We start from the raw sequence: 14453 nt of genomic DNA on the forward strand, positions 1-14453 counted from the left end.
TAAGAATCTGCCACACCATGCTCATTTCCAATAGGAATGTGAATAAACAACCATCCTTGATATTCAATGATGCTTCCATTGACAAGTGGCTCATTATCACCATCTTGTTGTCCAGGACTGGATCAGAGATATCAATGATTGTAAGTGCAGGTCAGAGACTAGGTATTTTGCAGAGAGTGACTCGTCTCTTTTCCACCATCTACAAAGCACAAGTTATGAGTGTGATGGATTGAATGGCCACCATTGCCCCAAATGTCTGGCAGCAAAACAGCCAAAACAGTCTCATTGATTTCACTGCTGTTACTTGCTTAGGCTCCGTCAGCTTATCAAAGGTGCCTATCAAACCTATCTTCAACTATCAAGGAAGGCAAGGACAACATGCACTCAATGGCTGCTTTAGTAGGTACACCTGTATACCTACACATTAATGCAAATATCTAATCAGCCAATCGTGGCAGCAACTCAGTGCATAAAAGCATGTAAACATGGTCAAGAGGTTCAGTTGCTGTTCAAACCAAACATTAGAATGGGGAAAAATATGATCTAAGTGACCTTGACTGTGGAATGATTGTTGATACCAGATGAGGTGGTTTGAGTATCTCAGAAACACCAGGTATTTTCACACACAATAGTCTTGAGTTTCCAGAGAATGGTGTAAAGAACAAGGAAACTTCCAGTGAGTGGCATTTCATGGGTGAAAATGCCTTATTAATGAGTGCGGTTAAAGAAGAATGACCAGGCTCCTTCAAGCTGATTGGAAAGTGACAGTAACTCAAATAAGCATGTGTTACAACAGTCGTGTGCATAAGAGCATCTCTTAACAATTAGCGTGTCGAACCTTGAAATGAATGGACTACACCAGCGGAAGACCACACCGGGTTCCTGTACCTAATAAAATGGCCACTGAGTGTATATTGGGCTTCCTCAGCACCCACGCGTACCCCTCTAAGTCTCATCTTGGCTTGGGAATATATCACTGTTCCTTCATTGTCGATGAATCTCAATCACAGAATTTCTATCCGCCCTCACTAGGACTACAGTGGTTCTTTAAAAAGTTATTCAACACCACCTTCTCATGGGCAGTTTGGAATTGGCAATAAATGAAGATCGTATTGCTGATGCCCAGTGTTTTTAAAAAAACCAAAATCTTTAGAGCACTCCTAATAATTAAATGCATTCTCTTTGATATTTCCTGGTTTCAGCTTACTGCATCAGATGCTGATGAAGATAAGAATGGAAGAATCACTTATGAAATTGTGACTGGTGACCATGGGGACTTTGTAATAAATAACAGCAGTGGATTGATCACCATTGCTCCAGGAGTGACTTTAAATGTTGGACAGACCTATGCTCTTACTGTCAAGGCGACTGACAATGCTCATCCAGCTGTAAGAAGGTAGGTATTTCATCAGAAAAGGTAAACACAAAACAATCTGCTGGAAGAAGTCAGTGGTTCGAATAGCATCTTGTGGGGGGAAGTGGGTTAGGTGAAAGAAATTTCATTTATCTTACCCGATGAGATATTCCACACAATTTATCCTGTGTGAGTCTCGCCTTAATAAACAATTGAAGTGGAACGTAGATTTTTATACTTACACCATGAATAGCTCCTGAAGTAAATGTTTTAAAATGGTTAAAATACACAAAGGAAATTTTAAAAGGTACATAATTGTTTTGCGTGTACGAGTGCTAAATGTTTGAAAGAACTTATCAAGTAAGGCACCTCTAGCTCAATCTCCATATGAAACAGTTTCAATTTTAATATGAGGTAAACTTGTATAAATAAGTTATAGTATAAGACAAGGGTAGGCAACCTTAAGCACAAAATGATTTAACTAGCATGTATTATTCATTAATTTCAGGCAAAACATAACTAGATATATTTAAATGGATAATTCCTATATTTCAAGTTTTTTATGGCATTTATCTGGCCCACCGTCTGCTCATTAATATGCGATCCGGCTCACAGAGCCAGAAAGGTTGCCGACCCCTGGTATGAGACATGAACTGATTCCAGTGGCTCTGCACACCTGATGTGTCAGATCAAGGCACTGACCCTGGACTGAAACAACATCAATACTACATAAACCATTTCTTACTGAAACCAGATGATAAAATACCTTTAAGAATATGATGACAATTATCAGGCCTATCATTTGCACCTCAGAAGTGGGGGAGCTTCTGTCAATAACTACAATCAATGACAGAATGAAAACTAATAGTCACGTGGACAATGCCAGATTAGTAAAAGAAAGACGGCCCAGATATGTTAAAGGCAGCTCGTGCTTACCGTAGATTCCGGACTACAGAGCGCACCTGATTAAAAGCCGCACACTCTAATTTTAGAAAGAAAATCAATTTTGTACTTGTACAGGCCACACCGGATTTTAAGCCGTAGGTGTCCCACGTTGTAATATGAGATATTTACACAGAAAGATATTACACGTGAGGATTTTTTAACTTTTAATTAAATCCGTATGGTAACATAAACAAATATATATTGCAAATGCTTTTTTTTGAACAGTGCCTGTAACACAGCTACTTTTAAATATACATATGTATCGGTAACACACAAATTACGTTGCGTATACTTTTTTACTGAACAGTACACGAACAACATTCCAATATCTCCTAACGACTGGTAAAAAAAATATATATACTCCAGCCTACCAGGAAAAGTTATTGATCGCCTTCTTCATCTTCCTCCTGCGCACTAAAACCATCAAAGTCCTTCAGTGTCCAAATTGAATAAAACCTCAGGATCTCGTCACTCACTTCAGTCTCTTTGTTGTCGCTCTCACTTGAGCGCACGCGGTCCTCTTCATCACGCAGCAGTCCAGCCTTTCGAAACCCGTTGGTGATGGTGGATGTTGTGACACGGCTCCACGCATTTAGGATCCACTGGCAGACTTGAGTTAAAGATGCTGTTCGCATGCGTCCTGTTTTGGTAAAGGATTTCTCGCCGCTCGTCATCCAAGCCTCCCACTCAACGCGCAGCGCCACTTTAAATGCCCGGTTCACGCTGATGTCCAGTGGCTGCAAATATTTCGTGGTGCCCCCAGGAATCACAGCTGGAATTGAGTTTGTACTCTTGATGGCAGCTTTCACTGAACTTCCATTGTCAGCCGCTTAAAAAATCACCATCGGTGGAAGCTTTAGTCCGGATGCTGTGCAGCTCAGAACACAAGTAAAATGCGTTCTCTCATGGCCACTTGTTTTCAGTGTGATGGACGAGTCACCTTTTTTATTAACAGTCCGATTGAGAGGCAGGTCAAACGTCAAAGGTACTTCATCCATATTTATGATATCATCTGGCCCGATGGAATTCTCCGCTATCTTTGTTTGAGTGAATGTGCGGAAGTTAGCAAGTTTTTCCTCGTGGTCGGGAGGGAGCTGCTGACAGAGTCGTGCGTACCCTGACGGACAGGCCTTTTCATCTCATAAATCTAAAACACCACGATGGCCCACCTCTAAAATCTTCGATTTTCATTTTGGTGGCGATTGCTTTAGCCTTCAGTCTGATCTGCACGGTGGAAACACCGCGGCCGCCTGCTCTCTGTGTGTTAACCCAGTCTTCAAGAAAGTTTTCAAGTTCGGGCCATCTGCTATGATTACCTCTGAAAGCTTTTGTCGTCTTTTTGCATTGACTCAGTTCTTCACGCTGGCGTCTCCACCGTCTCACCATCGATTCATTTATGCCAAGATTATGTGCAGCAGCTCGATTTCCTTCTTCAACCGCCAGATTGATCGCCTTTAACTTAAAAGCTGCATCATATGCTTTTCTTCGAGTGTTTTCCATGTTGATGAGGGTGAGTACAAATGACTGATTTACAATAATTTAATTGTGAAAGTGCGCTTGATTTATCGTACAATTTCATTGGACCTTTGTGAACTACTCATCAATTTTATTGGTCTACTGTTACGAGGCAAAATGTTTTTGGCGGCATGAAAAAAAAACATGCATTAGCCGCACCGTAGTACAGACCGCAGTGTTCAAAGCGTGGGAAAAATCTAGCGGCTTATAGTCCGGAATTTACGGTAATTAATTTTAGTTTTTCTTATGAGGTGACAATAGCTTAGTTTGAAGAAATTTGGCACATCAACAAATACACTAAAAAGCTTCTATAGTTGTACCGTGGAGAGTATTCTGACAAACTGCATCACTGTCTAGTGTGAAGGGACTACTGCACAGGACCAAAAGAAGCTGCAGAAGGTTGTAAATCTAGTCAGCTCCATCTTCGGCACTAGGCTACAAAGTACCCAGGACGTCTTTAGGGAGCGGTGTCTTAAAAAGGCAGCGTCCATTATTAAGGACCTCCAGCACCCAGGGCATGCCCTTTTCTCATTGTTACTGTCAAGTAGGAGATACAGAAGCCTGAAGGCACACACTCAGCAATTCAAGAACAGCTTCTTCCCCTCTGTTATCCAATTCCTAAATAGACATTGAACCTATGAACATAACCTCCCTTTTTTAATATACAGCATTTCTGTTTTTGCACATTTTTAACATCTATTCAATATGTAATTGATTTACTTCTTTATTTATTATTATGTTTTATTTTATTATTATTGTTATTAATTTTTCTCTCTCTGATAGATTATGTATTGCATTGAACAGCTGATGCTAAGTTAATAAATTTCACGTCGCATGCCAGTGATAATAAACCAGATTCTGTTTCTGATACTGTGTACTTAGACTATCAAGAGACATTTGATAAAGTGCAACAGGATAAGCTATTTAACGGACAGTGTTTGTGCAACATTTTTAATCTTCCACTTCCAAACTATAAGGATAGAGGGTAAGAACAGAAGAATGGGACTAGTGATAGGCAAAGACCCTCTGCCTATACAGTAATTATCCTATGGTTCTATGATATACAGAAGAAGAATCTTCAAACAGCCTTCTCACATCTTCAATTTTCTGTTCCTTGTTCTTGCAGTCTTACATATTTTTAGAAGGCAGTATTACAGATTAATTTACATTTTATGGCGCTTCCTGCAAATGAGTTATTTGTGATTTAATGCTTCACTTTAAAGCAATCTCAGTAAAAAACTTGACTTTAATTGATGTCACTAAAGTTTCATTACAACAGATTTATTTTGGACAATATAAAAATGGATAAAATGTATGTACTGATATATTGAAGTGGAAGCATTAATATCTTTAAAATAAGCTTTGGCCCTTTCATAAAAATATATGGAGAAGATCTATCATACTTACTTACTTAAGCCCATCATCCCTGCTGGGGTATAGACCATTGACAGCAGCTTGCCAGAGTCCTCTGTCTTGGGCAAGTCTTTCAAGTTGTCCCAAGTTGTATCTCCTTGGTGAAGAACCTTCCTTTCCCAGGGATAGGGTCTCTGGAGCTTCTGTAGTTTTGGGTTTTTACAGCAAGGGGTTGCTAGCCACATGCCCATTCCCCCTCCTTTCGCAGCCAGCCCTGGGTCCATCCATGGGAAAGTTAAAATCTGTCACACAAACACACTAACTGTTTAGCCGCCATAATCATGCTGACTGTTCAGCCATTTATCATTAGTAATAGTTTTGAGCCTATACTTTCGAAGTGTGTTTCAAATTGATTGTGATGATGCATTTCTGGTCTTCACAGAAGCTCTATTACAACTGTATATATTGAGGTTCTTCCTCCAAACAACCAGAGTCCTCCAAGGTTTCCACAAATGATGTACAATTTTGAAGTGAGTGAAGCTATGAGAAGAGGAGCTGTTTTGCTGAATTTAAAGGTAAATATGTATTTACATTACTTGCCTATGTAGATGTTCCCTTCAATACAGAGAAGGTTGCATTCCTAGAAAATATGTTGTTCAGTAAAATTTCATAAATTGGGAAAAATGTGAAATGAACCATGGGTATTTTGGCACAGTATTTTCTTCTGAGCAGACAGTGACATGCTGTTAAAATAAAACTCTGCAAATCAACACATTCCCTCTAGAGTCAATGGTGTTATAACAACATTTTGTCAATTTAACAGTCATATGTGAGGAATACTTGCATCTCAGTTTGGCCTTGTCCATAAACAATAATCTTCTTACTAACTCCATGTGGACTGAGTCAAATATTCCTTTAAAATTCACGTGAATATTTACCACATTATTATTTGCTTAGATATTCCTCGGGAGTTTCTCTTGACATGTCTTGGTGCTCGTAAAATCTTGATGACTGTCCTAGTAATCCATTTGTAGAATTCTGTTGAATGTCATCAAGCATTTTCCCCTTCAACTTGCATTATTTATAATTAGGTTTGAACTCTGTGGTCTGTCAAATTTCTGTGGACTGTCAATGAAAACTTTGCTAATCTCTATTAATGCCTTGAGTCCAGGATATAATCTATTTCATCAAAGATTTTTCATTGGATATTTTTCCAGTGTTAAAGATACTAAATTTTAATGTCAGTACGTTGTACTCTGCATTCAACTGATGTCAATGGAGGGTACAGCACACCAAATCAAGTGCATTTAATAAATAAAGACTGGGGCGAATTTCTAGGTGCCATGCCTTATCTAAGTACAGATATAATAAATGGAATTTGTCTGTGGGTCCTCTGCTGAGAAAAATGAAATGAACAGCAATTGAAACTTCACATTCAGGACTTGACAGAGCATGATCAAGCCTATTTTATAAATTCTGCTCCTGAAATTGTAACTCGAGAGGTCAGGCAGACTAGTGTTTAAAATGGAACAGGAGACTTGCTGATTCTAGCTCTGAATTGCATGCTTCTCATCCAAAGCCATCAGTTGCTTCGAGCTTGAAGTGCATGTCCAATAAGCGTACACTTCATGATTCAAGGCTTGAACATTAAGTGGAAGCAAAGGATGGCTGCAGTAACCTGTCAGCAAATGGATTCCAAGGCAGAACTAACCAGGGAATTGTGTTATTGTTTAAAAGGTCTGTCTTCCTGTGAGTTGGAAGAGTAGCTCCTGAATAACCATTCCTTCAAACTCTTGAATCCCTTTATAAAGGCTTTCCTTCAAAGCACAGATCCCCAGCAGCTAAGTATCATGTTAATCCCTACTGATCGCATGACATTTTCAGTAAGGTTGATTAAACCCAGGAGAATTCATCACACAGTGATGGAGGAACTAGGCAGATTTGACAGCATCCATGGAGGGGAATTGACAGTCAATGTTTTGGGATGAGACCCAAGATCTCAGATGAGGTAGTGATTATCCATTTCCAGCCATGGATGCTGCCTCGCTCATGAAATTACTCTGGTGCTTCAGGTGTTGCTCCAGATTCTAATATCTGCAGTGTCTTCAGATTCACTCCCCTGCTCATTTTCATTTTAACTGTGTGCTTAGGTTCCTGAAGAACCTTTGGTTGTATGAGCAACACACACAAAATGCTGGAGGTACTCAGTAGGTCAGACAGTATCAGTGGAGGGAAATAAACTTGACATTTCATGTCAAGACTCATCATCAGGGCATTGAAGAGTCCTGAGAAGGTTCTCGACTCGAAATGTCAACTGTTCACTTTCTTTCATAAAGTTTCATGATCTGCTAAGTTCCTCTGACATTTTGTTTGTGTTGTCCAAGATTTCCAGCATCTGCTGAACCTCTTGTACCTTAGTTTGTAAAATTCTGTACATTGGGAGTTACACGATACTCTTAACTATCAGAAATATCACAATCACATATTGTGCTATTAACCCTGTGCTTTGTTGCTCCCCTGGTGGCCAATGGCTACCAGCTGCTGTGGATAGTCAGAGAAGTCAGAAGCTAGTCAATCACTTCCTTTCAAGGATGCAGTGGTTCTGAATCAAACCATGCTCCTTTTGACTATGTGAAGCTAACAGGGTAAAATTTAAGTCATTCCCCATTTTACTTTATACTGGATGGAATCAGAGGTGCTCAAAAGAACTCTCTTCCCCCTTTTTAACTTGTTTTTACTTGAATAGACTTCTCACCATTAATCTATTCAAAAAGACCTAAATCTTACTGGCTTCTATAAGCCACTGTCTGAAAGTTGATCTGAATATTTTCCCTGACCTATGTAGCAAATGAAAGCTTTTCTGAGCAACAGAATAAATAAAATAGTTAGCTGTGGTGAAGGTGTGTTAAATAAGTTTCCTAACTGGGACAGAGCTGAAAATGCTGGTGGCACTCAAGGTGTCATAAAACATCTACAAAGTTAATGTTTCAAGTCTGATGAAAAGCGACTGACCTGAAAAATCATGCTATTTCTGTCGCCAGAGATGCTGCAAGATTTGTATAGAATCTCCAGCATTTTCTGCTTTTTTTTATTAAACAAAATATACTTTATTCCAAAATAAAATTATATACAATAACCATTCAAAGACTTTCAATCCTTTACAGTTGGTACCATTACTGTCCTTACATTTTCAAAGTTCTAATGTTTTGCCACCCACGTGGCATTTTGTTCTTTCATATTTACATTCAGGGGGTATACCCCCAACCCCCCACCCCTCAACTCCCACCGGAGAAGGACCCTAGACTGTGGTCCTTCCCCACCGGGCCTTTGCGGTGGCTGCACCGAGTTTGCATCCAACAGCACGTACTCCTGCAGCTGAGAATGTGCCAGTCGGCAGCATTCCCTCACGGACATCTCTGTGTGCTGGTAGACCATCAAGTTTCGGGCCGACCAAAGAGCGTCTTTCACCGAGTTGATGATCTGCCAGCCGCACCGGACGTTGGTCTCGGTGTGCATCCCAGGGAACAGCCCGTAGATCAGAGAGTCCTCTGTTACGCAGCTGCTTGAGATGAACCTTGACACTGCCCCTTCCATCCTCCTCCACACCTTCTCCGCGAACCCACAGTGTGCAAAGAGGTGGGTCACCGGCTCCTCCTCACTGCAGTCCTCCCATGGGCAGAGGGGTGTGGAGACAACGGTCCGGGCGTACGGGAGGGATCGGACCGGGAGGGCCCCTCTCACCGTCAGCCAGGCGAGGTCTTGGTGCCTGTTGTTGAGGTCTGGCGATGAGGCATTTTGCCAGATGAACTGGACGGTCTGCTCAGGGAACCACCCGACTGTGTCCATCTCGTCCTTCTCCTGCAGTGCCTGCAGGACCTTACGTGTTGACCACTGCCTGATGGCCCTGTGGTCAAAGGCGTTGACCTGAAAGAGCTTCACTACGAAGGACAGGTTTGGCGGCAATGACCAGTTGACAGGGGTGTTGAACGGGAAAGGGGCCAGACCCATCCTTCGTAGACAGGGCGACAGGTAGAACCTGGGCACGTATTGGTACTTGGTGCCCAGGTACCTGGGATCCACACACAACCTGATGCAGCCACACACAAAGCTGGCCATCAGGGTGAGGGCGACATTAGGGATGTTTTTTCCCCCCATTGTCCTGGGACTTGTGCATGGTGGTCCCTCTGACCCGCTCCATCTTGGATCCCCAGACGAATCTGAAGACGGCTCGGGTGATTTTCGAGCTGAAGGAGCAGAGGACTGGCCACACCTGCGCCAAGTACAGCAACCCTGAAAGCATCTCACACCTGATGACCAGGTTCTTGCCTGCTATCGATAGGGAGCGCCCTGCCAAAAGCCCCAGTTTCTGCTTCACCTTGGCAGTCTGCTCCTGCCAGTTCTTGTTGCACGCCTCGGCCCCTCCAAACCAGATCCCCAACACCTCCAGGTGATCAGCCCTGATGGGGAAGGGGATGCTGGATCGGTCGGGCCAGTTGCCGAAGAGCATGGCTTTACTGTTCGTGCGGTTGAGCCTGGCCCCTGATGCCTGCTCGAACTGTTCGCAGATGCCGATCAGCCTGCGAACTGACCTCGGATCAGAGCAGAAGACGGTGACGTCGTCCATGTACAGGGAGGTTTTGACTTGGGTCCCTCCACTGCCTGGCAGCATCACCTCTCTTATGCCCTCATCCCTCCTGATGGCCTAGGCAAAGGGCCATCATGCAGCACACAAACAAGACAAGGGAGAGAGGGCAGCCCTGCCTGACTCCAGGCCTGATGGAGAGGCTGTCTGTTTCCCACCTGTGGACCTGGACTGCACTACCGATGTCCGTGTAGAGCAGTTTGATCCAATTCCGGATTCCCTCCCCAAATCCCATTCTGGAGCGTACATCCGTCATGCACGTGTGTGATATCCTGTCGAAGGCTTTCTCCTGGTCCAAGTTGACCAGGCAGGCGTCCACCCCCCTGTCCTGTACGTAGGCGATGGTGTCCCTCAGCAGCGCAAGGCTTTCTGAGATCTTCCTGCCCGGTACAGCACAGCTTTGGTCCGGATGGATCACCTGCTCCAGTGCAGACTTGACCCTGTTGGCAATAGCCTTGGACAGGATCTTGTAGTCCACAATCAGGAGTGAGATGGGCCTCCAATTTCTAATGTCTTCCCTCTCCCCCTTCTGCTTATAGATGAGGGTGATGATGCCCTTCCGCATGGATTCGGACATGCTGCCTGCCAGGAGCGTAGCGTTGTACACTTCCAGCAGGTCGGGGCCCACTCGGTTCCACAGAGCTGAATACGACTCGATCGATAAGCCGTCGCTTCCGGGAGTCCTACCCGACTCAAAGGAACAGACGGAGCCAGTCAGCTCGTCCAGGGTCAGTCGGCTCGTCCAGGGTCAGTGGCTGCTCCAGACTCTCTCGCTTGCCGTCGTCTAAGACCTGTGTGATAGATGACAGGAAGCTGCGGGAGGCTATGGGGTCTGTGGCCATTTCTCTGTACAGACTGGCATAGAAGGACCTGCAGATCCTCAGTATGTCTGTCTGCGAGGACGCGACTGAGCCGTCCTCTTCCTTAAGGTTGTGGATCACAGAGCTCCCCCTGTGCACCTTTTGGAAGAAGAATCATGAGCACGTCACGTCCTGCTCCACGGTTTGGACCCTCGATCGGAAGACGATCTTGGAGGACTCGGCGGCAAAGTGCTGGGCCTGCCGACCCTTCACCTCCCGCAGTTCCTCCCTGACATCCACCCCCGTCAACTGCAGAAGGAGTTGCTGCAACTCTGTCTGGAGTTTACGCAGTTCCCTCTGCCCCTGCCTTGCTCTCTGGATGCCCTTGCGGATGAAGAACCTCTTGATGTTCTCCTTGGTGGCTTCCCACCAGTGAACCGGGGAATCAAAGAAGACTTTCAGGGTTCTCCAACCTGTGTACTCCTTCTCTAGTTCCTCGATGTTCTCTGGGGTCAGCAGCTTGACATTCAGCTTCCACGAACCCCTCCCTGCCTTCCGGTCCTCCCGCAGGAGGCAGTGGTCAGAGAGGAACACCGGTGTGACGTCGGTGGTTCTGACCGTGAGGGGCTCTGACAGGAAGAGGAAGTCAATCCAGGAATGGGCTGAGCCGTCCGATCATGTCGAGGTGGCTTGCGGCTGAGCTCCACCTGTGGGGGTCGCCAAAGGCGTCGTGCAGCTTGGCTGTCTTCACCGTATCCATCAGGAGTCTGGCGGTACTGTCCAGCCTGCCGTCGGCGCTGCCGGATCGTCCAGCCGCATCAGTGGTGCAGTTGAAGTCTCCGGCCAGAATGACCGGCTGGGTCATCACCAGCAGCGGTGGGAGTTGCCCGAGGACGGCCAGCCGCTTGCTCCGCACGGGGGAGGCGTACACGTTGATCAGCTGGAGCCGAGTGCCCCGGTATTTGACGTCTGCTATGAGGAGACGCCCGGCAACCACCTCTTTGACTTGGGTGATTGAGAAGTTGCCTCCCCGTAGCAGAATCCCCAGGCCAGAAACACGACGGTTGTTTCCCCCCGACCACACCGACAAACCCCGGGTCCACCAACGCGACCACCTCCGGTAGTTGTGGAGGTGTGGCTGTCCACACTCCTGGAGGAAGGTCACGTCGGCCTTCACCGAGTCCAAGTACTGGAGCGTGCTGACGCATCGCCCAGTACTCTTCAGACTGCGCACATTGACAGATGCCAGTGAAATGTCTGCCATTAAAGTTCTTTATTCCAGCAGCACACTGTCCTTACCTTCGCAGTCCTGAGCCTTCATGCCCACGGCCTCTGTGAAGTCCTTCACCTTCTGTGGGCTCAGGAACTGCAGGTTGTTCTCCCCTGGGTGTGGCAGTTCCTGTTCTGTGTCTGGGGGTTTGTGTCTCCCAGGCCTGCTGCCCCTTCAGGCTGCGAGGTGCCAGACGTGGCTCTGCTCCCAGGTTCCCGGAGCTGGGGGTCTCTGGTGATCTCCGCCTCCTGTGCTCGTGCTTGGGGGGAGTGGCCAGCAGACTTTCCCCTTTCTCTCTCCTCCACTCCGCTGGCTTTGCCCGCCGCTTCGTCTTCTGGGGCTGCTGCTGGCCTCCCCCGACTCCTTCCTCGTCTGATGTGGACAGGTTGCTGGAGGCTGTGTGGTCCCCTGGCTTTCTCTTCACGAGCTCCTTCCGCTCCGCCCTGTGTTTGGCCGGAGCTTTTTGGGCCTTTTTTCGTTTGCCCACAACGCTCCAGCCTTCCTCCCCCTCGGCTCTCCCCTCCTCCATGGACTCCTCCTCCTTTTCCTCTGGAGGGTCCTGGAGGGTCTGCAAGGGGGTGGGGGCTCTCGGGGTGGCTGCGCCTTCTCCTCTGCTGGCGTCTTCCGTCGCTTTGGGCGTTGCTTCTGAGGGGGTGGCGGGTACATCTGATCCTGCCAGGGCCCTTCCAGTGCCAGCACCTGTGCATAGGTGCCGGCACGTTTCGGACAGGCCCTGTACAGGTGGTCCCCCTCTCCGCAGAGATTGCAGGACTTGGCCTGCATGCAGTCCTTGGTGAAGTGGCCCTCCACCTTACAGTTCTTGTAGATGATAGCCCTGCACTGGGCTGCCCGGCGTAGACCAGGTAGCCTCGGTTCCCTCAGATGGCGAAGACCGAGGGCGGGTGGATGACACAGCTGTTGGAGTCGACCTTCAGCTTCACCTTCACCTGCCGTTTGCTTGTCCAGCTCCCCAGGCTGTCCTTCACATCCAGACAAGCTCCTACGCTGTCCACATACCGTGCGAGGAATGTAAGGACGTCGGCCACTGGCACGTACGGGTTGAACGTGTGCACGGTGGCAGTCCATTCCTGCTGGGTGGCAGCAAAGGGGGGCTGTGCTTGCAGCAGGGACAGCGGCGCCTCTCTCCCCTTCTCCTGGAACAGCTGGAGCAGCTTCTGCCACCCTGCGGGTCGTCGCAAGGTGACATCGAAGAACCCAGCAAAGTCCTGTACGCAGTAGATGTCGTCGATCGTGAAACCTATTTCAGGTTTCTACATCTGCAGTGGCTTTAGCTTTTTACTTCTTGGAATAGGAGTAGCATAACAGTTAGCACAACACAATTTCAGCTAACGGCGTCAGAAACCAGAGTTCAATTCCAATGCCATCTGTAAGGAATTTCTACATCTTCCCCATGAAACCAAAGCATGGGTTTCCTCTGGATGATCTGAATTTCAAAGACGTACCAGTTGGTAGGTAAATTAGTCATTGGAAATTGACCAGCTAGGGTTAAGTAGGTGAGTTGCTGGGTGGTGCAACTTGTTGGGTCGGAAGGGCCTGTTCCATGCGGTATCTCTAAATTAAAAATTACTTCTCTGTGAAGAAGCTGTATCACTTCAATGCCACTATACTTGGAAAACAGTGTCACGAGGGCATCGGCCATGAAATTTACTGGTGCTGGCAGAGGCATTTTAACAGGTTAACTCATGAAGCATGAACACTCCCGTTTTAATCTGATTTATCAATATTCAGCAGTGCCTGGGCTCCAGGACCTCCTGTGTTACTGAGTAGCCGGCTTGCACATATTAGTTTGCATGCTGAGATGTTGTAGGGCATACAAAGGTTGGAAGTAGCTAAGTCCAGGACCCGAACAAAGTCTGGCGATGGCAATTCAGTGTTGAGACAGGCATTGGTTGGGAGTTGAGGGTTGGATGTAGAGTTTTTTTCTGATGGGTTGCATCAGATGCCTGGTCTGAAGCCAGGAATGAATGGATGGTCAGGAATTTGGGCTGGAATCAAAGGGAATTGGGAAGAAGAAGATGTGAATTCCAAGATGGCGGCGCGACACAGCTTGCAGCGGCCACTCCGGAGCTGATCATCTGTTATTTGTGAAGTGGGGTACCATGCGCAATCATAATCGATTGAAAATGGACGTGGGAGCACGGAGGAACATTGGGAAATCTCCAGGAAGACCTTCTTCGTTGCTGCTACTGCTGTGAGGTCCGGGACTCTGCTGGTAAGAACAGGCCCCCAGTCCTCAGGGTTGTGTTGCCAATGGCCGTTGGCGGGGCCGTCTTAATATGCTCAGCAGAGGATGGTGCTCGAAGAAGCTGTGCCAGAGGTGATGGTCGTCGGCTCAGAGGTTCGACGGACTCGGAGTCCGCTGCGGTCAGGTCGCTTTCGGTGTGTGCTGCATCTGCGAGGCTGAGTCGGGCGGCGCCATGGAAGTCCACAGCGGGGGTATTCCCTTCTCCTGCCGGCTTGGGATGGCGAGTCTGTCGGGACCCTGGGGACTTGTGGAAATTGTGTGGTGATTTCTTTTGAACTTATGGTCCTTTAACATCTTTGGACTATTTT

At 46.7% G+C, this 14453-nt stretch overlaps 1 protein-coding gene across 1 annotated transcript in view; it reads left to right on the plus strand.

Moving 5' to 3' along the window:
• The window catches only part of pcdh15b (protocadherin-related 15b), an 831732-nt gene that overhangs the window by 378274 nt on the left and 439005 nt on the right, over positions 1-14453 (plus strand). Inside the window, exons 15-16 of the mRNA XM_059948101.1 lie at positions 1203-1396; positions 5610-5742. Coding sequence (XP_059804084.1) covers positions 1203-1396; positions 5610-5742 — 327 coding nt within the window. The remainder of the gene's footprint in view (positions 1-1202; positions 1397-5609; positions 5743-14453) is intronic.

The sequence above is a fragment of the Hypanus sabinus genome, chromosome 22 (assembly GCF_030144855.1).
Source record: "Hypanus sabinus isolate sHypSab1 chromosome 22, sHypSab1.hap1, whole genome shotgun sequence".
NCBI lineage: Eukaryota > Metazoa > Chordata > Chondrichthyes > Myliobatiformes > Dasyatidae > Hypanus > Hypanus sabinus.